At 40.5% G+C, this 24,140-nt stretch overlaps 3 protein-coding genes across 8 annotated transcripts in view; 2 read left to right on the top strand and 1 right to left on the bottom strand.

The window, feature by feature from the left end:
- Positions 1 to 810: 810 nt before the first annotated feature.
- On the bottom strand, positions 811 to 4,561 carry lsm11 (LSM11, U7 small nuclear RNA associated). The gene is made up of 4 exons (XM_028459768.1): positions 3,984 to 4,561; positions 2,935 to 3,074; positions 2,769 to 2,852; positions 811 to 1,289 (listed from the first exon to the last, which is right to left on the bottom strand). The coding sequence occupies exons 1-4, from the start codon at positions 4,399 to 4,401 to the stop codon at positions 1,077 to 1,079; spliced, it is 855 nt and encodes a 284-aa protein (XP_028315569.1). The 5' UTR covers positions 4,402 to 4,561; the 3' UTR covers positions 811 to 1,076.
- A 1,508-nt stretch (positions 4,562 to 6,069) lies between these two features.
- thg1l (tRNA-histidine guanylyltransferase 1-like) lies at positions 6,070 to 19,956 on the top strand. Of its 2 annotated transcripts, none has more exons than XM_028459328.1 (7): positions 6,070 to 6,588; positions 7,514 to 7,714; positions 9,894 to 10,070; positions 10,175 to 10,344; positions 10,432 to 10,520; positions 17,824 to 17,931; positions 19,365 to 19,956. In XM_028459328.1, the coding sequence occupies exons 2-7, from the start codon at positions 7,521 to 7,523 to the stop codon at positions 19,524 to 19,526; spliced, it is 900 nt and encodes a 299-aa protein (XP_028315129.1). In that variant the 5' UTR covers positions 6,070 to 6,588; positions 7,514 to 7,520; the 3' UTR covers positions 19,527 to 19,956. The 2 variants fall into 2 exon arrangements, with proteins under 2 accessions (XP_028315129.1, XP_028315128.1); XM_028459327.1 differs by having other exon boundaries at positions 7,511 to 7,714.
- Positions 19,957 to 22,300: 2,344 nt separating this feature from the next.
- The window catches only part of adam19b (ADAM metallopeptidase domain 19b), a 30,997-nt gene continuing 29,157 nt past the window's right edge, over positions 22,301 to 24,140 (top strand). For 4 of the 5 annotated variants that reach the window (XR_003674973.1, XM_028460289.1, XM_028460288.1 and 1 more), the window contains exons 1-2: positions 22,301 to 22,494; positions 22,585 to 22,697. Coding sequence is in view for 4 of the 5 variants with exons in the window: in XM_028460289.1 (XP_028316090.1) it covers positions 22,413 to 22,494; positions 22,585 to 22,697 (195 nt within the window). In the remaining variant the exon portion in view is untranslated. The remainder of the gene's footprint in view (positions 22,495 to 22,584; positions 22,698 to 24,140) is intronic. The other variant, XM_028460287.1, reaches the window with a different exon arrangement.

Here is a 24,140-nt window from a genome sequence, read left to right as displayed (position 1 = left end):
ATAGCTGGTCAAAAAATAAAGTTTTCTTTTGAAAGGCATGCTGTGAAATGCATGTTTCACAGGAAAATATATAGATTTAAAAATCTATATATTTCACTGCTGAAAACAGCTTTTTTACATAAATCTATATAATTTTCGAAAAATTAAATTTGGTTGGTTGAATTCTAAACAATTTGGACACGGTTAATAATCCGATTCTCAACTGGTGGATCGCAGACCTGTACTGGGTGGGTTTCAGACAGCTAGTCAAAATAAATAAATACTTAATGTCTCTCATGTTGGACTTGTCTTTTATTTTGGCAGGCATGCTGTGAAATGCATGTTACGCAGGAAAACATTATTACAGACGTGTTTTCAACAGCTATTTTCGTAAAAACTGAATTTGGTCGGTTGAATTCTAAAAAGAAAGGTGGATCACAATTTAATGACCTTCGAAAATGTGAGTCCCAGAGTGAGACCAGTTGAGAACCACTGGTTTATGCTGTTACAAATACAGAATATTAAGGATTAGTGCACAAATTGACAAGATGCCCCAGATCACATATTTTTATACTGCATTTTATTTGAAATAGCTTTATATTTGAGAAAGTTAAAGTTCAAATAGTTTTTTGAGACTCTGTGTAGTGTTTTAATTTGAAAAAAAATAATACATATTTAAGCTTTTAAATGTCTATTTCTGTGATATTATGTAATGTTTTTTTTAATTGTGCAAAATAGACAAATAAAAATAAATTTTAAAAATTCAATAAAAAAATAAAATATTGATCAGTAATTTATATTATTTTATTATTACTAGACAACCAACCCCACATAGCGACCAGACCCCAAGGTTGAAAAACCCTACTTTTGACAAAGAAAAACAACAAAGTGGAAAACAGCTTAGAAAAGTGTTTACTCCTCATAGCCAAAATGTCTCTTATGAACAGAGAAGAGCATCTATATCAATGTGATATAACAGTATTAAACATGTGATCCGTCTGAATGCTAATAGCTCAGTATCTGACAGTGTCACACTTTTTTCCACACACAGTCAATATTTGATTAGCACAGCATTTCTCCATAACAGAACATTCACGTCATAAAGGCTGTGGGTTCACCAGGAGAACATTCTCCCCACGGATAAAAAGCTGGTTGACGTGTCGAGTGTGGACTTGTCCGTATGTCCGCGACTCCTTCTTTCCATGAGCTTTTGGATCTTTAAGCGACTGTTGGTCTTTAACAGCTTTTGCCGTTCCGTCCACCGGTGCATCGCCTACTGCGCTGTCCTGGACTTTAAGCTTTTCAAAGAGCTGGCGAGATATTTTACACCCCATGGTTTTTCAATTTTCAGCATAAAACATTTCTTCAAAATCACGTTAAACCACAATGTCAACATTGTCTGAAAAATAAGATTAATCTATTTCACAAGTATCTCTGAAATACAATAATGTTGTCAAGTCCTTTGTAAAACACTAGTTCATCCACTTCCACAGTTTTAACACAAGTTGATCAGAATCTAAAAAAAAAGAGTAACAATCCTTATTAAAAAAAAAGCTTCCCTGATTTATGAGTGTATTGTGAACTAATAATGACTGAAAGAAACTCAAATTTGACTTTAAAAAATATCAAAGCTGAAGAAACAAAAGGTTAAAATATCTCTAGTGTGTTCAGAGTGGATTATAAGAATATTAAATTAGACAAACCAAATAAAGGCCATATATCAAATGATTATACCTGCATTCACTGTGTATTAAGGCTGAACGATTAATTGCATTTGCGATATATCATAAAACACGATTTTCTAATCGCAAAAAGGCTGCAATTTTTTAAAATGTATTTATTTATTTTTATTTCATTATTTTTTTCTTGCCCTGTCTTGTACTGTCCTCTTAAGTGTTTCGGAAATGTCGTCCACACGTTTCATGAAACGTGAAGTTAGATATGTTGAAGAAGTAAAGCCACAGATTTGTTGCTTTATTGTTGTAATCTGTGCTTTAAAATGAATATTTTACATTTGTTTAATGTTTAAATGAATCTGAAATTGTTTATTATGAAACAGATTGATTTATTGCTTGTGTTCAATGAAAAATACATGACAAGAGGCCCTTGAAAAAAAATAATTGCATATTAAATCGCAATCGCAATATTGATGAAAAAAAAAAAAAAAAAATCACAATTATATTATTTTCTAAAATCGTTCAGCCCTACTGTGTAAAACAATTAATAAGGAGGCGGACTATGACGTACATTACTGTTACTGTCATTGTTAAATAAATATATAAATGCAAAATGTAAATGATGATCAAATATGTGGCTTAATTCTAATGAGTCTAGAATGACAGCTGTTGTCATTTTTATTGTAAATTTGTTTGTTTTTTTATTAAACACACTGGGTTAACCATTCCAAATATTAGAATAGCTGTAAAATGTCATCTAATTTAGACCTACCGTCAGCAAAACCTCAGAAAATGACTTCATGTTTGGGTGAAAAACTCCCATTCCCACTGATAAATAGTGTATTAGAGCTGAAATAGTTTTAAATGAATCTAATGTACAGTACATCCTATACAGCACTAATCCTCACACTGTGGGAAACGCTCTTCCTCTCTGCTAATTCTTTTTTTATCAAAACGCATAATATTTACATGTTATTCTCAAGGTCCATCAGTATTTCTAACAAAACTACTTAACGGTCATTTCAAGTGTTTTATTTAGGTTTTTCTATATTGTGCTTCAGCAACTGACTCTGTTGATTCTTCATGGAGGTGTTGAAACTGGTACATACATACCCGTGAAATGGTGAGCGCTTTCTCATGATAGAATGCTTCTCCCAGCAATGGTTCTCTGTACGTCTCATCTACATCCACCATGGCCTGAAAGTTTAGTTACAATCATTTTTGATTTATCGTATCCTGTATATCAAGTGTCCTGCAAATCAGTCATCATGAGATTTACCATATTCCAGAACTTATCGAAGGCCACGACGAAGCCGGAGCAGACCCCCCTCAGTCCTTTAAAGGTCCTGATGTGAACTTTGACCCTTATTCTCTGATTAACACAGCGGTACAGCTCCCCCAGAGGACTTCCGTCACACACTGGAAAACAAGACATGCAGGGGAGAAACAGAACAGCAGTTAGGAGTGAATACAAACGCGTCACAAACTAAACGCAGCAGCTGTACAGGTAAATGACATATATTACACACTTAAAGCAGATCATTAATATTAGTGAAAGTCTAACCTGAGCCTTTCTGCTCTGCCCAGTAACCATAGAGCACTGGATGAATAATACAGTACTAATGATGTCCCGCTCAAAGGCTCAGACTCCGTCTATTTTCTTCCTTTTTCGCTTTAAACTGCATTTTATTTGAACTACATTTATATTTGAGAAAGTGGAAGTAGAACGTTGTTTAAGATTGTGTTGTGTTTTAATTTGAAAGATTAATAATTAAATATTTTAAAATATATAGTAAGTGGGCCACCGATTTTTGGATGGGAAAATTAGCACATTCAACATTTAATGTGCCCTGGTTTGCACTTCCATGTATCAACGAAGTATGAATGATAAAGTATGTGAGTATATCAGTCCCTGCAGGATCTTCAATTACATTTCCCTGATTTGGGGAAATTTTTGTGAAATAATTTGGGGAAAATTTGGCAGACTTTGGTAAAATTGAGAATTCTTTCAACAATTTTAGATTATGATGTGATATAAGAACTACCAAACTGAGCTCTTCAAATATTGTGGATTATTTTAATAGTTTTTTTTTTTTTAATTATTATTATTTGGAGGGGCTTACATATCTACAATTTAATTAGTTGGTCATTTACAAAATGTTTCATGTTTTTTTTTCTATCATTTTTACTTTCTCGAGCAGGGCCGATGTTGATGCTCTAAAGGGCCGGATTTGGCCCTCGGGCCTTGAGTTTGACACAGGTGCCATATGGGGTCACGACCCAAGGTTGAAAACCCCTGCCCTATAGTGATGTAGCAGCTGGACCTACAGGGCATCCTAGTCAGGACGTTTTTCTGCTTCTTGTCCCTCCTCTTCCTGGTGGTCTTCAGGCCGCTGGCCTGGCCCTCTTCCTCGGCCACAGGATTGTTCACCATCAGATTCTTCAGCCTCTCGATGCGCTCCGGGTCGGCCACTCCTTTCCTAGCTTTGTCCCGCCGCTTCTCCACGTTCTCCGGTCGAGCTCGACCTCGGCCCCCCTTCAGGAAGCTCTCATACTCGGCCACGTTGTTGAAGCTCTTGATGTTTGGGAACGGGAGCTGCACGGAGGGAGAATACAGGGCCAGCAGCGGGTCAAAGTGATCCGAACACACGTCCGTTCTGTCCGACTCATCGTCTGTAGTCTTCGATACTTCCGTGGAGCTGGTACCAGGCTCACAGTGGGACTGTTTACCTTCTCTTTCCTCCATTTTCAAAACAACCGCAGTGGAGCTCCGGTGAAGCGTTGCATCATGGGTAGTGAAGGAGCTATCTAATTAGTTACGGTTTAACATTCCAAAAGTTAGGTTACTATAATGATTATTAATAATGTCTCAGTTATTTTCATATACAGATATTTGCCTAAAAATGACAATCTATTACTTATTTAGCTTATGACCTCCTGCTCGTGGTTAGTGGGCGCTTTTTATCTTTTAACCGCTAGGTGGCGCAAGAATACAAATTTCATTCGTTTCATTTATTTATTAGAATCAGAAATACTTTATTTATCCCAGAGGGAAACTACCTGCGTTACAGAGGCTCAATAAATATTACAAATAAAATGAAAGATTCTAAGATAAAGAAAAACGTAAACAATAAAGTAAAAGACTGTTAATTAAATAAGGATTAAATAACAATGCACACATTACATTAGAAAAAAACAAAACATTATTATTATTATTATTATTATTGATAATAATAATAGTAATAGTAATATAATACAGATATATACAACAATCAAAGCTGCCAGGTTGTTTAGCATATATTAAGGAAGAAAAAAAAACATTAAAGTGTAAGTAGGGCTTGAAGTCCAAAGGGCTTGTATAAGAGCTCCACCCCTTTCAATAAACACAAACTGTTTAGAATAATGGCAAACAAATAAACACTTGTAAAATCACGAGACAAAATGCAAAATTAAACTTTAATGTGATGATGAAAAATAATATATAGACAAAGTACACAAACATCTATATCAAAAGACAAATTAGAATATTGATCAAAATATTAATTGAAAATCAAAAAATGAATACTTAAAACATATATACGTACACCCATATACACATGCAAATACAAACATACATATTACATGTGAATTGTAATCATGGTGGCATAGAGTAACGTGAGATAACGAGTTGAACCTTTCAACTTTATTGATTAAAAAAAAAACTGATATTTTAGCTTTTGTAATTCACAGTGTTTCATATTTATTCAGGTCGAAAAAAAAAAAATATGAACAAAGCAACAACTACAAAATGTGTTTCAATATGTCTCACAGAACACAAATATATCGTTTGTCCCAAAAAGTCATTGTATAATTCATTGACTCAAAGAAAGTCTCTTTATATTTGGTTGAAATAAGGAAGGAGAGAGAGATAAGTTAACTTTAATAGTACAGTAATACAATTGAGATTAAAAAATAAGTACACTATTAACACAATAAAAACATGGTTAGTTTGAAATTATAATACAAGTTAATTTGGACAGTTTTTTGATAAATAATTGCAATGTAATACAGAAGAATTAATCTCCGAATATAGATATATCAGAGTATCTTTCAAAACATGTCTGTGCCATTTTTTTTTTTCTCAATAAAATCACTTTACTTGATCTCTTTATTATCATTCTTGTTGCTTTAAATCAAGGGGTTTAAAATTAATTTCTATATTTCAAATAAACGTTTGAACCTATTATCACAATAATTACTGTTCAGTGTTTGGATTGATTTTCTTGATTTCCCTCTCCTTGCTGCATCCCTACACTGTGGGACTAATAAAGTATTATCATAAATTACATTTTAAAATTGATTCTAGTTCATTGACCAAAAATAAATAAATGAATAAATAAATATATACAGTATGATGCCATCAATTGAATTTAATGTCGCAAATCAAACTACTTATTGCAGTCTCACGCCTTTTTGTTGTTTAAACCTTTCGCCGCTAGAGGGCGCCAACATACAACCAAAATACTTGACACTTTTTAAAGAATCTAGTTCCGTTTTCAGACTCTCCTTCGCAGAAGGAGAAGTAAAACTGCAACACATGGTGACCATTTTTATATAATCTAATTTTAAGTTGTGAATTTTGCTTTTAAAAGTCTAGAAAAATGTTTTAGTTTGTTTTAACTTGCGTCCCGGAACGTCTGTCTTGTATGTGGGAGGTACGACAGAAATAAGGGACGGACTGTCACTAACCAACGTGATACATCACCTACAATACAGAGGACAGTCGTAGTTAAATTGCGATTTGTAACTTTTAATGCAGTAGTATTTTCAAGTTCGGAGTTTATCTGGTTAAACTATAGTTAAGTGTTATTATGTAAAGTGAACAGGCCTTTGAGAGGCTTAATTGTAGGTTATTTGGACGGAGCAGGACTGGAACTACACATTGCATCCATGCGTAAGTTTATTATAATTACCACAATAACCGTGTTGTTTCTGTTACGGATTGTCTGTCATGTGATAGTGAATGTCGCAGACGTTTATTGCATTCACTGAAGAATCATTTTGAATTTATGAGATATAAATAAGTAAATGTAAAAATTGTCAGATTTTTTCGGTTTTTCTGAATTAATGAGAAGTTTTTTTTATCATAAATAGTTTTCGTTTTCTTATCTCATCAACTCAGAAAAAAACGAAACGTATTTCCTATAAAAAATTGTTGCTGGCCTTGGCTGTTGATACGGAAACGTATCAATAGACTGCCAGTCTATGCATAGGCAGCGCGGCATTGGTCAGTTTAGGTGACGTGTTGGGTGCACCACGTGACTTAAACTTCCGTCAGTTTTATTTTAGCTCATATTTATTATTACCTACCCCGCTAACCCTTTTATTTTAGCTCTAACCCAGGAAATACCCTAAAATGTTTATTTTTTTTGTATATGTATTTCTAAAGGTGGAATATGCCATGTTAAATATGTTAATAATTAAAAAATATATATGACAAAAGTGGGATTCGAACCCTCGGCAGCGAAAGGAAGATGCTTTGATTCAGGAGCCTTAGACCACTCGGCGGCGCTGTGAAAACACAGGCACATTACGCTTATGTAGAAAAGGTCCTGAAAACGTACCCATTGTCCCTGGGGCTATGGATATGTTTTCTTATCAATAGACACTTCCTTTTTTTATTTACTTCTATTTTTTTCTCAACTCAGGAAACACTTCCTGTAAAAACAGAAAAATGGGGCCAAATTTTTTAATCTACTTATTTGTATCTCATCAAACCAAAATAAAAGAAAAAACGTATTTTTATTTTATCAATTCAGAAAAAAAGCAAAGTTTTTTTATTGAATGCAATAAGTGAACGTATCCTCCTTGTCCAGCAGTGTCTTCATGCTGACTGTAAAGTCCTGGAGGATAGTGGAGTGTGTGAAACGCTGTGCTGTGACTCACCTGCGGCGACGCTTCAGCATCAGCTTCAACATGGCTAAGAGCAAGTTCGAGTACGTTCGCAACTTTGAGACGGACGACACCTGTCTACGCAACTGCTACATTGTTGTGAGACTGGATGGACGCAACTTTCACAAGTGAGTCTGCTGCATCGTTTAGAGTAGAGATGCACGATAGTTGATTTTTGGCCAATATCCCATATTTTACAACTAAGTCGGCTGATATCGGAATTTTTTACTCTCCACCTAATTGCAGCGGTCATCTAGCTTCTTGTGTAGTGGATTTAACATATATAATAATTATCATTCCTTGTGCAAAAAAAAAAAAAATGCTTTAACTTACGTTTTATAAAACCCTAGGGGTGTGAATTGTCATGAATCTGATGATACGATACACGATTTGTCTCACACAATACAATATATCCTGATATGCTGTACCTCGATACTAAGCAATACAATATATCGCGATATCAATAATAACTCATTTCACCTTACGAAGTACAAAATGGTATGAAATACAATTTATTCATTTTTTTTTTTACTTGTGAGAAGAATAAGTAAATGGTCATTAACTGTACCAGTTTATCAAAAACAAGTGGTATGTTTATCAAACTGTCTAATTACATTTTTCAACAATGTTTAACTTTTTCTTATACAACAGATTCTGTTTACATTTATGTGCTTTGCATGTGTTAGTGCTAGGAAATGTATTTTTCATTAAAAAAAAAAAACATGGCTTAAAAAAATCAATTTGGAAATCTTTGGGGTCGATATGATAATTAAGCAGTAAAATATTGCGATATATCGCCAAAATAATTTTTTTTCTCACACAATTATAAAACACGTCAGATTAATTCCTAATAGTTGTTTTCAAACCAAACAATGAAGATACTTGCTGCCTATCACTCTTCAAACAGTTTCTACCTACTTACATTTTATATTTAAGTGGTAAAAGCTGCTTTTTCATGCATTCTGTGTCATAGCTATATTTGATGAAATTGTTAGATTCAGTGAATAATTTGACTTTGAGATGTTTGAGTTTCTTTCATCTCGGTTAATTTACAAGCACACCTGCAGTTTGCTCCTCACACACAAGATGGCGATGCTTAGTCACACCTCTCCATGGGTGCCGAGGTGTCTCTATGAAGGCAGCAAACACTGTTATATGATAAGGTAATTAATTATATCCACGGAATGGCCGATGTCCAATAGCTGCTGATAATGCGCCGATGATATTGTGCATCACTAGTTTTTTTGCTTTATGCAAAGCAATCAGGAAAACAGTGTTCTAAACAGTGATTAACTACGGATAATGCGTTCTGTGTCACAGCAAAACATAATTTGACTTGTGTTGTTTCAAGAACACAACAACAAATTTCAATCATCTCTGCTTTATTAGACATTTTGAAAATAATGAGCACAAAGCATCGGATGTAAAAAAAAAACATGTGCTGCTATTAAAAGCTTCTAGACAATTAAGAACATGTTTAGGCTGTAAGTAAAAGTTGAATCTGCACATTTTTGTTTGTATGATCACATCTTTGGGGTTGGCCAGTTTGTAACAAGGTACATATCCATGACAACCAGTTCATCCTTCATCCATTTATCTTTTAAACCAGGGGTGTCAAACTCATTTTAGTTCAGGGGCCAAATATAAAGTAGTTTGATCTCAAGGGGGTGAGAAAATGAGCAATTTCAACAATAATTTCTCCAAATTTGAACTTTAACGTATAAATGATAGATAAAATATGTAAGGCGCAGACAATATCCAGGCAATGAGGGACAGACATCAGTCCCTGCAGGATTTTCTCTTTTAAATTTAACTGATTTTGTGACTCATTTTAAAGTTTAATTTTGCGAAATCATGAGAGATAATTTCAGGAAAATTGAGTCCTTTGAACAATTTGAGATTTAAATTTGACTGCACTCATGTGATAAAAGCATGGGAAAATTGCGATCGTCTAAATATTTTGGAGTTTTGATGAAGTAGTGTGTTTAGAAGGGCTGAGATTTTGCCCCCGGGCCTTGAGTTTGACATGTGTTATAAGGAAATGGACCTTATATTAGCTTAGTATTTACATCAGGTAGGGTTCACCCTGTACAGTATGAGGTTAGGTTCTAAAATATGAACAAAAATAATGAACAGGTTGCAATAACTAAAGAACAGAGTCTCTAAATACATGTCTGGTATGGGGTTATTAACTATTAATATTGATGGATTCTTAGCTTCTGTTTTTGTTTGCATGTTCTTTCTATTTCATGTCTTTATACTGCACATTATAATATATGAAGTAATTATTGTCATGTGTCTCGTTAGGTTTGCAGAGCAGCACAACTTTACCAAACCCAATGATAACCGAGCTTTAGGTCTGATGAGCCGCAGCGCACGCTCCGTCCTGGAGGAAATGGAGGACATCGTCATCGCTTATGGTCAGAGCGATGAGTTCAGCTTTGTTTTCAAGAGAAGCTCCACATGGTTCAAAAGGAGAGCCAGGTAGTGATGATGTTTGATCTCTGTCTGCATGTTATGGCCTTCTTCTTTAAACGTCCCATTTGTTTAATGGCTGACATTAATTGTGCTTCTCTTTCCCATGGCAGCAAACTGATGACTCACGTCACCTCCCAGTTCTCCTCCTCTTATGTGTTTTACTGGAAGGAGTTTTTTGGCGAGAAGCCCCTTCTGTATCCTCCAAGTTTTGATGGGCGTGTGGTCCTGTATCCTAGCAACCGAAACATTAAAGACTACCTCAGCTGGAGGCAAGCTGACTGTACGTACCTGAGCGTGTGCCTTATTATTAAGTTATTGTGTGTGTTTATGCAAAAAATGTTCCATGTGATGGTTTTACGTTGTTCAGGTCACATTAACAACTTGTATAACACGGTGTTCTGGACGTTGGTGCAAAGAGGAGGACTCACCACAGCACAGGCTGAGGATCGCCTAAAGGTGCAAGAAAACACACCCTAAAGCTCATCCTTGGTGGTGATGTAAAAATATGTTCCTTTTTTTTTGAAAAACAATTAAAAAAAAGATGGGAAACAAGATTTAAGGTATCATACACCAAGTCTAGGTTAGGGTTACTAAATTATTAATAACTCATTAAAGGTACTAATGTGTCAAAAACAAGTCTAACATGATAGCATTTAATCCACTCTGCTTTGGGTTCAATCCATGTACCCTTTGTTCTTTGGTTATTATGTTTTAAAACCAAATCAAAATAACAAATAAACAGTATGGTTATTTTGTTTTACTGATTTAAAACCAAAACAGAAATACAGAAAAAACTGATAAGCAGCATTTTTCAGTTTTTTTTTTTTTTTTTTTTGTTATTCTTCTGTTTATGAGATATTTGGATATGTACAGGGAAGTTAAAGCGAGATCTGAAGTCCACTGCACCTGGTTTCCTGGACCATTTATTTCAGCAGTTTTCTGATGCTGCTCATGTTTTCATTCAGTGCGTGGATGTTCTAGCTCACGTTTAATGTTTTGTTTTGCGGTGTCATGGTCCAAATAATATCCAGATAAACAGGTGACTGTCAAATGTCCCGGGGGCAAAAGTCCACCCAGTCACCAGTTTATCTGGATACTATTTGGACCCTAACACTGTCGGGTAAAGTTGGCAGATATTCACAGATTCAGACTTCCAGCATCAATAACTCTTTAATGAAACGTTGACACACATATATCACGCCTCTTTGCCATCGGTGTGAGGTGGACAACATGATACAAGATCATTTTATCAAATGCAGCTGAATAAAAATCCATCTTTTGTTCGAAAAACGCTGCTTGTTTGGTTTTTGTTTTTTCTGTATTTCTGTTTTGGTTTGAAGTCGGAAAAACAAAATAACCACACTGTTTATTTGTTTTTTTGATTTAGTTTAAAAACAGAAAAACCAAAGAACGAAGGGTACACGGAATGCATTCCTTATTTTAGCTTTTTTAATTTTCCTACTTTCTTTCTTTCTGAGAGTGGAGGGTAAAGCACTTTTTGCTCCAAAGTGACTGTATATATGGTCTGAGTAATTGAATGTAAATGTCGAGCTAATAGGATTGATGTTCTATGCTGTCAAGCTCTATGTTCCCTTAACTTGATTAGGGAGCAAAGACCCAATCACACTCTAATTAGCCTAATGCACATGTTTTCTAAAAAATAAATCCAAACTTTAGACAGAATGACTCTGTGTTTCTTGAACAAAAAAGGATTTTAGGTGTGGATGTTTGATATTCCGTTTTAAAAATGTAGTTTTCCATTCTGTACCTGTTTATCCTGCTGGCCACTTCTTATTAGCTGAATGTGGTGTGTCACTATTTGTGGTCACTGTCACGAGACGGAACTGAGGCTCAAGCGCAGACAGCACAACAGGAGGCACAGATACAATTAACTGATTTATTTCACAAAAACTGAATACAACAGAAAACCTACCAGCGCCCTAAGTGGGGTGGTGGAGAAATTAAGTGCTGAGCTAACTGAGGGAGACCTAATACTAAGATTAACTAAAAACGATCAGGAAACTACTGATGAAAAAACAGAACCCTAGGTCTAAAGGCATAAACTCAGAATGACTAAACTAACAAAGGAAACCTCTGAACCCCAAATGGGCAGGAACACAGAGACGCTCGAGCTGCAGCCAACGCGGCCGAAACGAAGGAGCCTGGCACAGGAGTGGGGAAGAACCAGCTGAAGGGTGGAGTGAGCTGAGGGATTCCAGCGGTGATGATGGTTCCAGGAGGGAAGGAAGCAGGAGAGCTCCCATCGGCTGAGAGGGTCAGAGTCTGCAATGCTTACAGTTTGGCGTCGGTTTGTGGTCTGCCGGTGTCTTAAGTAGTGGTGTGACCACTCCCCGCCGCAGCTGGAAGCAATCCTGATGATTAGAGTTGAGTAGTCTGGATAGTGAGGCATGGAGACCACCAGATGGTGCCAACGGACCAGTTCAGGAGATGCCAGAGGTAGAGGGCATGACAGTACCCCCCCCTCCTACGTGCGCCTCCAGGCGCACGACCAAAACGTTCAGGACGCCGCCGCTTGAGATCCCTGATTAGGTCAGGGCAAAGGATCTGACTGCGGGGAACCCAGCTCCTCTCCTCAGGCCCGTAACCCTCCCAGTCCACGAGAAACTGGAGGCCGCGACCCCTGCGGCGGACATCCAGCAAGCGCCGAACCGAGTAGGCGGGCGAGTCATCCACCATCCTGGGAGGAGGGGGGGGGGGAACAGGAGGAGCCAGGGGGGAGTCCCTGGCGGGCCTGACCTGCGAGACATGGAACGTGGGGTGAATTTTCAAAGTTCTGGGAAGGGTGAGACGTACCGCTGTCGGACTGATGATCTTCTCCACGGGGAAGGGACCGATGAACCGGGGTGCCAGCTTTCTGGATTCGACCTTCAGAGGGAGGTCCTTGGCCCTCAACCAGACTCGTTGGCCCACAGAGTAGGTTGGTGCCGGGCAGCGACGGCGGTTGGCCTGCCGCTCCATCCTCTCAGTTGATTGAATAAGTCTGGCCCTGGCCCTGTCCCAGACCCTTTTGATCTGGCTGACGAAGGTCTGTACAGAGGGAACGGAGAGTTCCTGTTCCTGGGAGGGGAACAACGGAGGTTGATAGCCGAGGGAGCACTGAAAAGGAGACATCCCCAGAGAAGAGTTTATCTGTGAATTGTGTGCATACTCCACCCAGGCCAGATGCTCAACCCAGGCAGTGGGGTTGGAGGAGACCAGACACCGGAGGTACGTCTCCAGAGACTGATTGGCCCGCTCCGCTTGGCCATTAGACTGGGGGTGAAAGCCAGAGGTGAGACTGGGGGTGGCCCCTAGGGCAGCGCAGAAGGCCTTCCAGACTCCGGAGATGAACTGTGGACCCCGGTCCGAGACAATGTCTGCTGGTATCCCATGCAACCGGAAGACGTGGTCAACTAGGAGGGATGCCGTCTCCCTGGCTGAGGGGAGTTTGGGAAGGGCGACGAAGTGTGCTGCTTTGGAAAAACGATCAACAATGGTGAGGATGACCGTGTTACCTCCAGAGGGGGGTAGCCCCGTGACGAAATCCACAGCGATGTGTGACCAAGGCCGAGTGGGCACCGGGAGTGGTTGAAGGAGACCCGAGCTGGGTCTGTAAGGGGTCTTGCCCCGGGAGCAGGTGGGGCAAGCGGCGACAAAGTCCCGAGTGTCCCTTTCGAGAGAGGGCCACCAAAACCTCTGCCGAAGGATGGCTGTGGTCCGGAAGCCCCCAGGATGGCAGGCGAAGCGAGAGGTATGAGCCCACTGGAGCACCTGGGTACGCACAGACTCAGGAACATAGAGAACATTAGGCGGGCAGTTACCTGGGATTGGCTGTTGGGACTGTGCTTGACGGACCTGATCCTCCACTTGCCAGGTTAGAGAGGCGACAAGACGAGCAGGGGGAAGGATAGATTCAGGGTCACCAGAGGGTTCGTCGCAGGAGAACTGACGAGACAGGGCATTCGGCTTGATGTTACGGGACCCCGGGCGATACGTGAGGGAAAACTGGAAGCGACCAAAAAACAGCGCCCAGCGGGCCTGCCGAGAGTTCAATCTCCTGGCTGAACGAATGTACTCCAAGTTCTTATGGTCTGTCCAGACAATGAATGGGTGCTCTGCCCCCTCCAGCCAGTGCCGCCACTCCTCTAGAGCGAGCTTGACCGCCAACAGCTCCCGGTTCCCCACATCGTAGTTCCGTTCTGCTGGGGTCAGGCGGCGAGAGAAGAAGGCACAGGGATGCAGCTTTTGGTCAGATGGGGTCCTCTGGGAGAGTACGGCCCCAACCCCGGAGTCGGAGGCATCCACCTCGACCACAAACTGAAGGTGGGGATCTGGCTGAACAAGGATAGGCGCAGAGGTAAAGCGTACCTTGAGGGACTGAAATGCTTGCTCGGCCTTGGGGGTCCACTGGAAGGGAATTGAGGTGGAGGTCAGGGCTGTGAGAGGGGCTGCCACCCTACTATAGTCACGGATGAAGCGGCGGTAAAAGTTAGCGAAGCCCAAAAAACGCTGTAACTGTTTCCGGGTCTCTGGCTGGGGCCACTCGGAGACAGCCGATAGCTTGGCCGGGTCCATCATAACACGTCCTGGGGAGATGACAAAACCCAAAAATGATACTGTAGTAATGTGAAACTCACACTTCTCCGCTTTAGCAAAAAGGCGGTTCTTCCACAGGCGCTCCAAAACCAGGCGGACATGGCGGACGTGTTCCTCTTGGTCTCTGGAATAAATCAGGATATCGTCTATGTAAACAAACACAAAGTGGTTGATCATATCCCGGAGCACATCGTTAACCAGGTTCTGGAAGACGGCGGGGGCATTCGTGAGGCCAAAGGGCATTACTAAGTACTCAAAGTGTCCCAGGGGGGTATTAAAACCCGTCTTCCACTCATCTCCCTCTCTTATTCTCACTAAATGATAAGCATTTCTCAGGTCTAGTTTGGAGAACACTTTGGCCCCATGGAGGAGGGTGAAGGCAGAGTTTATCAGAGGTAGAGGGTACTTGTTCTTCACGGTTATATTATTTAGGCCCCGAAAGTCAATACAGGGTCGCAGGGACCCGTCCTTCTTATTTACGAAAAAGAATCCCGCACCTACCGGAGAAGTGGAGGGCCGAATGATACCTGCTGCCAGGGAGTCCCTTATGTAAGTTTCCATGGCGGCCTGCTCGGGTTTAGAGAGGTTGTACAGACGGCCAGAGGGCAAAGTGGCTCCAGGCAGGAGCTCGATGGCACAGTCGTAGGGCCGGTGAGGAGGCAAGGATAGGGCATCCTCTTTACTGAAGACTGGACCTAGGTCATGGTAAACCTCAGGAACGCCGGACAGGTCCGGAGGCCGAGGATCTGGCTTGGGATTTACTGGAGCAGGGGATGGGGCTGAACGGAGACAGTTAGCATGACACCCAGTACTCCAGGACTTAACCTGGCTGCCGCACCAGTCAATGGAGGGGTTATGTTTAATCAGCCAGGGGTGCCCCAGCACCAACTGTGGGCGAGAATGTTCCAACAAGTGAAAGGTTAGTGTTTCATGATGGTTACCTGCTAACCGGAGGGTGACAGGAACTGTTCTCCGGTGGATCGTGGCCAGGGGGAGGCCGTTGAGAGCACGGGCCTCCACGGGAGAATCCAGTGGCACCGACGGGATGTAGAGCTGCCTGGCGAGGTCCGAGTCAAGGAAGTTCTCCTCGGCCCCAGAATCCACCAGCACGGTCACAGAAAGTGAGTGGTTCTGATAGCTGAGTGTAGCGGGTAGCTGTAACAGATGAGGGGAGGTGGAAGCAGTCCGGCTCACTCGTAGACTCCCTGTCACGAGTGAGCCCTCTTTTTTGCTGGTCTCTTGGGGCAGGAAGCAATGAAGTGCCTCCATGGCCTCGGAGGCAGCCTCAGGGAACGGTGTGGGCGTAGCAGGCTGGAGAGTGGGACTCAGTCGGCGGGAGGGTGCTGAGTCCCTCCAGTGTGCGCGCTCTCTGCGCCTCTCCCTCAAGCGATTGTCAAGCCGGATGGCGAGGGAGATTAGGGCCTCCAGGCTGCCCACCTCCTCCTTGGTGGCGAGTTCATCCTTCAGAGCCTCGGACAGTCCCCTATAGAATGACCTCTGGAGGGCCGGATCGTTGAACCCACTGGTAGCTGCAAGGGCCTGGAATTCCACGGAGTACTCTGCAACACTGCGGGCCCCCTGCCTCAGGGCCATGAGGCGATCTCCAGCGTCTCGCCCCCGAACTGGGTGATCGAAGACGCGCCTCATGTCTGCAGAGAAGCGGGAGTAGGAGGTGCAGATCTCCCCCTGTTTCTCCCACACAGCTGTTCCCCAGTCCCGTGCAGGCCCCCGTAGAAGGCCAATTAGATATGCGATTTTAGCCCTATCGGACGCGTAGGAGGTCGGTTGTAACTCAAAGACGAGTGAAACCTGAGTCAAGAAGGCCTGGCAAGAGCCGAGATCTCCAGCATAGCGCTCAGGAACCGGAACCGTGGGTTCACGGCCTACTGTGGCCAGGGCAGAGGGAGAGCCTACAACCGTCGTCTCGGGGGCATTAATGGGGGTAGGCTGGCAACCTGACGCAGCTAGTGAAGATGCTAACACGGACTGCTGACCAGTAAGGTGAGACATTTGGCTGATTAGAGCTTTAACGCTAGACACGAGAGTCTTGAGTAGCTCATCATGCCGGCCTAGAATTGCGTCATGACTAACTACAGCATGATGAGCGGCTGAGGCCTCATCTGTAGTGCGGTCTGCTGAGCTCATTATGGCCAAACTGTACTGTCACGAGACGGAACTGAGGCTCAAGCGCAGACAGCACAACAGGAGGCACAGATACAATTAACTGATTTATTTCACAAAAACTGAATACAACAGAAAACCTACCAGCGCCCTAAGTGGGGTGGTGGAGAAATTAAGTGCTGAGCTAACTGAGGGAGACCTAATACTAAGATTAACTAAAAACGATCAGGAAACTACTGATGAAAAAACAGAACCCTAGGTCTAAAGGCATAAACTCAGAATGACTAAACTAACAAAGGAAACCTCTGAACCCCAAATGGGCAGGAACACAGAGACGCTCGAGCTGCAGCCAACGCGGCCGAAACGAAGGAGCCTGGCACAGGAGTGGGGAAGAACCAGCTGAAGGGTGGAGTGAGCTGAGGGATTCCAGCGGTGATGATGGTTCCAGGAGGGAAGGAAGCAGGAGAGCTCCCATCGGCTGAGAGGGTCAGAGTCTGCAATGCTTACAGTTTGGCGTCGGTTTGTGGTCTGCCGGTGTCTTAAGTAGTGGTGTGACCACTCCCCGCCGCAGCTGGAAGCAATCCTGATGATTAGAGTTGAGTAGTCTGGATAGTGAGGCATGGAGACCACCAGATGGTGCCAACGGACCAGTTCAGGAGATGCCAGAGGTAGAGGGCATGACAGTCACTGCCTCAGAGCGGTGCAGCTGTTCTCTGGAAGGTCCTTAACTTTCCAGTGAGGGAAACAAACCTAGAGGTGTGGAAAGCTTCAGTCCAGCTGGTGGTGGGAGCAACGATCACCCATAGCTCATCAAAGCTTTTTTTTTTTTTTTTACCATTGAAGATCACAAAAAAGGACATGTTTTATTAATATTCATCAAAAGTGCGGCTTCTCTCTGTTTTTATAGTTTTACATGAAATGAAGCACTGCAGCAACAGTAAAAACTGTGGCTTGTGCTGTTTCTTTGGTGCAAGACAGAGAGAATGATGTGTCTACAAACTGATTATTGTGTTTTTAATTAAATAAATGTCGTGTTTTTAAGGGAACTTTGGCCGCAGATAAAAACGAGATCCTGTTCTCTGAGTTTGACATCAACTACAACAAAGAATCTGATCTGTACAAGAAAGGCACCACCCTCATTTGGGAAAAGGTGAGCAGTAATTACCGTTTTTGACGATCCTTTAGAATCAAGATGTGGAAAAGCATTCACTTATCCTCCCATCTAAAGAAAGTAGATCAGTTATCCACCTGGAATAGATTGGACAGCCATCTTTAGAGCTTTGGGATCACAGCTAATGAATGTAAAGATTAAAATGCACTAAAGGAGAATTAATAGAACAGTGTTGATTGGTCACTGACCAAGATTAGAGCAAAGTGTGCCCACCGTGCATAGTTCAAAAATGTCCCAATCTAGTATACATCCGGATATTTGTTGCATAGTCAATATTTTCATACTATCCAATTGGAACGCACGATATACTTTTTTTTTCTTGGTTAATGGCATGTTGCAACCAACTTGAATAGGTGCATATCACCACCTACAGTACTGGAGTGTGTAAACTCCTTTATATATTCCCCACACTACATACTCATTTTGACGTCAGACTTAGTATGAGTAGTATGTTAGTATTAGGGCTGGGATAAATGATAATTTTTTAAACGATTAATCTAGCGATTATTTGTTCGATGCATTGATTAATCTAACGATTCATTTTTCAAGTTCGGATTGACTCAATTTGATTATCGATTATCTCCCCATTAATTGACTAAAAAAAATTCATACATGTTGATTTACATATCTAAAATGAAAGAAAAAAAAACATGAATTCATTAACATTGCAGTATATGTTTATTGCTCTTCAACTCAAAATTCCAAAATAAAGTTCAAGTAAGAATATAAAAGTACATAATAAGGCAGTGGGAGCAGGCAGCCTGTCATGGTGTCCTTCCTGAACCAACAGAATTTAAGATTTATGTTGAAAACACATACACTTAATGAAAAAAGTGCCTCTTTTAATGCTGCTGCTGATGTCACGGCGGGTGTTTCCTCCTTGTCCCATCGATGCGCTGCCGTCCGGTCGCACCCAGAATAAAGGACGAGGGTTACGGGGAACCACTACCTGCGTGCCTTCAGTGCCTTGTACTTTTGAAACTTGGAGGAGCCACTCACTTAGTTATTCTCCGGTGCCGCCATCTTTGTTTTGGTCAGACGACGCATCGACGGATTTTTTGCATCAACGTCATCGATTACGTCGGCGTGTTGTCCCGGCCCTAGTTAGTATGCCATTTAGAACACAGCCTGTGTTTACTTGCTGACTTCAGAGCCACTGAAGTCAGCTCTGGTTGCCTTTAACAGCTTTAATGTAAACCATAATTATACTCGTCACTATTTTTCAGTCTGCCAAATTAAAATACTTTGACTAAAATGTCAAAAGTTGGAGTAGGATCAATCAACAACACGACTTTTACCCAAATGCATTTGTTTTCAGCAGAAAAAAAGTGATTTGGGGTTTAGTTACTCTCTATGGATCGATTAAATGTCGACGACACTGACGCTCATATCTCTCATATCTTCATATCCAGCGAGACGAAACTGTCACCAAACGCCTAATGCTACCCAACAAAGAGGAGAAAGACGTTAGCGTCACACGTAGCCGGAGGCGGGTGGAGACGTACCACTGTGACATCATAGGAGAACAGTTCTGGGAGGAGCACCAGGACATTCTGGAGGATGACGACTGCTAACAGCTCCTCTAACAGAACTCAGTGAAACACATCAAACTGAAGTGGCCGAGGATGATGCATTGAAGTCACTGTTTCAACCATTCTGTCTAACATTATGTTTGCACTTAAAAGAAGGACTATTTTTTTTTTATTATTTTATTTTCAGAAGCCTTTGATGATTGATTTTGTCTTATTTTAATGTTTTTCTCACGGTACATTTTTCTATTTTATCCCACGTTTGACCTAGTTTTACCTCCGAGTTGGAGCTGTGAAGCCTTAACTGGATAACACTGTCCGTCATGTTCAAACAGGATGCAGATAATTAGTTTATCTTTAGCACAGCCACATATTGATATGCACCGTGATGTTACCAGTGTCGGCTCAGTCCTTCTCTGTATATCAAACCTTTTATACTTTGCTCTCCTAAAAATAAAAAAAAAATCCCTCTTTATTTATTGCTGTGTTTTTTTCTGAACCACTCACATTTGAAATGTAATGTTTGTGACAGTGTTCATGTTAAGTGTGTAGTTGCTAAAAGGCAATAAGGAAAGTAATCCGACACCAATATCTTGAGTGGAGTGAGCAGATCTGTGTTGTTGCCAGGACACCGTTTAGAGATATGAATGGATTTACTATGCCGCACTCATCAGCGCTAAGAATACCTCACACACACCCAGCATATATACACTCGACCCCTCTGACATGTGCTGCACAGCATATTTATCATTGCACTCAGAATTGACTGGCTCAGTATGAATGGCTGCTGTGGAAGTGGAAGAAGAAGCTCTACTGTATTTAGTTACTGTACAGGAGTTGGTGTGCGTGTTTATTTTTGGTTCTTTGGCCCCGTTCGAAGACTTTACTGTAATTTACATAACCAGAAGTGTACACTTTGATTTGACAGCATTTGTTTTCTGTATTAAGATAATAGAACAGCTGCACAAATAAATATACAGTCTTGCGCTCGGGTTTATACGATGTCTTCTTCACATATGGATGTCAATGAAGGAGTGAAATCTGAGGAGCCGGGGCATGTTGAGGCAAGTGGTGAACTTTATTTAAAGGGGATGTGTTTACACCATGAACTCAGAAACCCAGTCACCAGCTGATAAGGATTAAAAAACAACACTTTGCTTCAAACTCTAGTTGTTCTGATAGGGAATCATAATCAAATTTCACCTTCAACTAATTTCCACTGAATGTGGCGTGAAGTCCAAAGTTTTTAAGATGACAAATAGTGTGTCTGCATGCTGTTTGGTCACTACTGCCCTGAACAAGCAAACAGGGAACAGAAGATGAATGGATTGTGATTATTTTAGGTTATGAGGATGTTTCCTCTCATATAGGGGGATCAAACTTCAGGATTTTGTAAACAAAGTGATCAATATGAGTAATTCTAATGTCAAGAACTATATAGAGCCCATTGGGCCGATTTCAGCTATTACCAATTGATCAACATCAGTAAATACCCCAGCATTAATGTGTAACTGATGTGTTAACTTGTTTAGTTCATGGACATTCTGTGTTGTTTTTTTTATTAAAACCTGCCACTTTTGAATTGGCAGTAACGACACTGGGAGAAGTGCACTAGTTTATTGTTTACTGTTACATTTTACCTATGTATATATAACATTGATATACAACGGAAATATACTGCACTTGAACAAATGTAAAACAAATACTTATAATACCAACATATGATTGGAGACAAAGAAACAAAACATTATTAAATTAGAATAAGGAACTTTAATTAGAAGCATTGTGTAAACATAAAGAATGTAAAGTCACTGATGAGTGAGAAAGGGCAAACTTGTGCAAACTGAATTCCTGGATTACAATTAAATATATAATTGTATATTTCCGGGGGTATATCAATGTTCTTATTTCGCATATCATCGACCAATAAGGCATATATTGGTTATCGCCAGATACAGAACATCAGATATCGGCTTCATAAACCCCCCCAAACAAAAATCCCGTATCAGTCTGAACTATTTATTAACCTGTATTTCAGATTATTGGGGTTTCCAAATTTGCTTGTGTGTGTGAATATGTATTGTCTTTGTAATTACCCTGGCGTTTTGTAACCTCTTCATTGGTATAGAATGCCACGACCAGAAAATGAATATTGGATTTTATCTGCATCTAAAATCACAGACATAAGCACTCCGATAAAATTTTCTGCTCTATCCATAGGTGACTGTGATTCACACTCCAACAAAATAGGTGGCGGAAATGCACCTTAACGTTGGTGCTGGTCTTATAATTTATTTTTTATGTATTTTATTCAATTGTATAGATATTATGTTGAAGTTTAAAATGCATGCAACCAATTGTTTAATAATAAATGGGTCAGTTTTTCTCATACCTACTGTTGCTGACTATTGTTCTTTGTTTGAGTGACGTCACTTGATCAAACCTTTTCTAACATTCCACACTACAAAATAAGCAAGTAATAAAAGTATGTATGACTCGTACTGATATCATGCCGGATCAATATCGGTATCGGCTGATACACAAGGCTGCGATATCGGTATCGTATCGGAAGTGAGAAAAAAAATTGTTGAAATATATCTACTGAACTCCAAATGTTTAATTCTCAGAGGAAAAATATCTGAGAATAAGTTTATATTAATAATTAATTATTGAGTTAGCTTGGCAGATATTAAAAAAAATGAATATATATATTTTTATATTATGACAAAAACAGATGAGTTGTTTAGGATCGTGTCATCATCACATCCTGCCTCTCAGTGAGGGGGGGGGGGGGGGAGGCTGGTTGGTGGTGACAGAGGGATGTGATGTGCGCGCTGCCAGCGTCCCATCCCTCAGTCCGTGTCCGTGTCCGTGTGTGCGCTGGACACAGACGCACACGCATGTCCTCCTCTGTCGTCGCGTGTCCACACAATGCGTCCCGTGCGCGCCTCTCTGTGCCTCTGTCTGCTGATCGTCCTCCGCCGCTCCGTGTCTGCAGCAGACCTCCACAAAGGTATGAGTAGAATGAGACCGTAGGCTTTCACTGAAGCACATGGTCGGTGTATCCACTGACAGAGACGGCGTCCCTGTCTTTCCCCTGCAGCAGAAGCTAAACAGGCTCCACTGAGGAGCATCCTGGAGGATGTCCACAGTTATGAGATCACTCATCCACTATGGCTGCTTCCACTCAGACACAAAAGGTCTGACAGCAAACAAGTGAGTTATCGCCCTTCATTGTGTCAAACAGCTGTGGAAAGTCAGTAAAACATACTTTTTCATGGCATCACTGTGTTTTTTTTGTTGTTTTTTTCTGCATTGGCTTGTTAATGTGCATGGTGTTAAAATACAGCAGTGTGGGTTTTGCCTGAAATGACTTTTCCAAATTCCAAAGTCATAATTATTGGGTGAAATGCAATGCCATGATATACAGTATGTCCAGCTTTACAATATGTTGCTGTTATAGATGTATTTATGGACATTTGTACTGTGTTAAAGAGTTGATCTGTGTGTTACCAAAGCAGATTAAGACCAATTTTGTTGGAGAAAGTAATTTTTTGGCAAATCAAGAATAAATTCAAAATGTTCAGGATAAAGATTACATTTTGAGAATAAAATTGAAATATAATGACTTGAAATTAAAGTAGTCATTTTTAGCCATTTCTTTTGAATCTGTTGTTATTGGGTTTTAAAATTATTTATTAGGGAACTCATGAATGTCAGAATTTTAATATGTAAATGGATATGTGCTGTGTTTTATTGGTTCATTGGTTTATTGTTGCTGCACTGGCGCGCTCTCTGTATATTAAGTTCCTACCAGATGAATAAAGTATATTTGAATTTGAATTTCATACAATATCGTGATATAAGTTGATGGTCTGCTAATGAAGTCAAATCTACGGAAGCCGACAAGGGCCAATTTACCAAACAGCAGATCGTGGCCGTCTACAATGAACGTATCAATGAATGCGTAACCATACGTCAAAATGGAGTTTAATAACAAAGAGATTTTCTTCATTTTTTAGCTGATAAAAATGGTGTTGTACTCTATTTAAAGACCTTGAAGATTTATTACCAAAAACATAATTTGTTTAGAATGAAAAACCAGTGACGTTTAGAAGAGGTGGAGCATTTATTCCCGTCTGTGGCTATTGAGGAGCTACGGAAACAGATTAGGGCCATTTTTCATGCAGACTGTTGTCGACGTATATGGTGAATTGGCTCTAGTTCTCTTTCGTAGATTTCACTTTAATAGCAAACCTTCAACTTTTATCACGGTCTTGTATTATGAGTTTATTTTCAAAATTTCGACTTTAATCTCGACATTTTGACCTTATTCTCGACATTTCATCTTTTTCTAAATCAAAATTGGCCCCTGTAGCGTGTTCATTTTGACAAAGCCTCTGAATTTCTTTAATTCCTCCACCAAGGAGGTACTGTTAATATTTTCACCGGCATTTATTTATTTATTTATTTGTTTCTCTGTAAGCAGAATTACATCAAAAGTACTTAATGAATTTGACACAAATGTTAACCAAAAGTAGACCTTACACACCATGGAAGATTCTATTAGATCTCAGATGGGATCCGAATCAAATACTGATTCTGGATCACTTTCAAGAATCAAAAAATCCTTGTCTCTCATCATGGGTGATTTAAAAA

This window comes from Gouania willdenowi, chromosome 10, assembly GCF_900634775.1.
Source record: "Gouania willdenowi chromosome 10, fGouWil2.1, whole genome shotgun sequence".
Lineage (NCBI taxonomy): Eukaryota > Metazoa > Chordata > Actinopteri > Blenniiformes > Gobiesocidae > Gouania > Gouania willdenowi.
The sequence above is the reverse complement of the archived record's forward strand: the minus strand, read 5'-3'. Positions and strand labels throughout refer to the sequence as shown.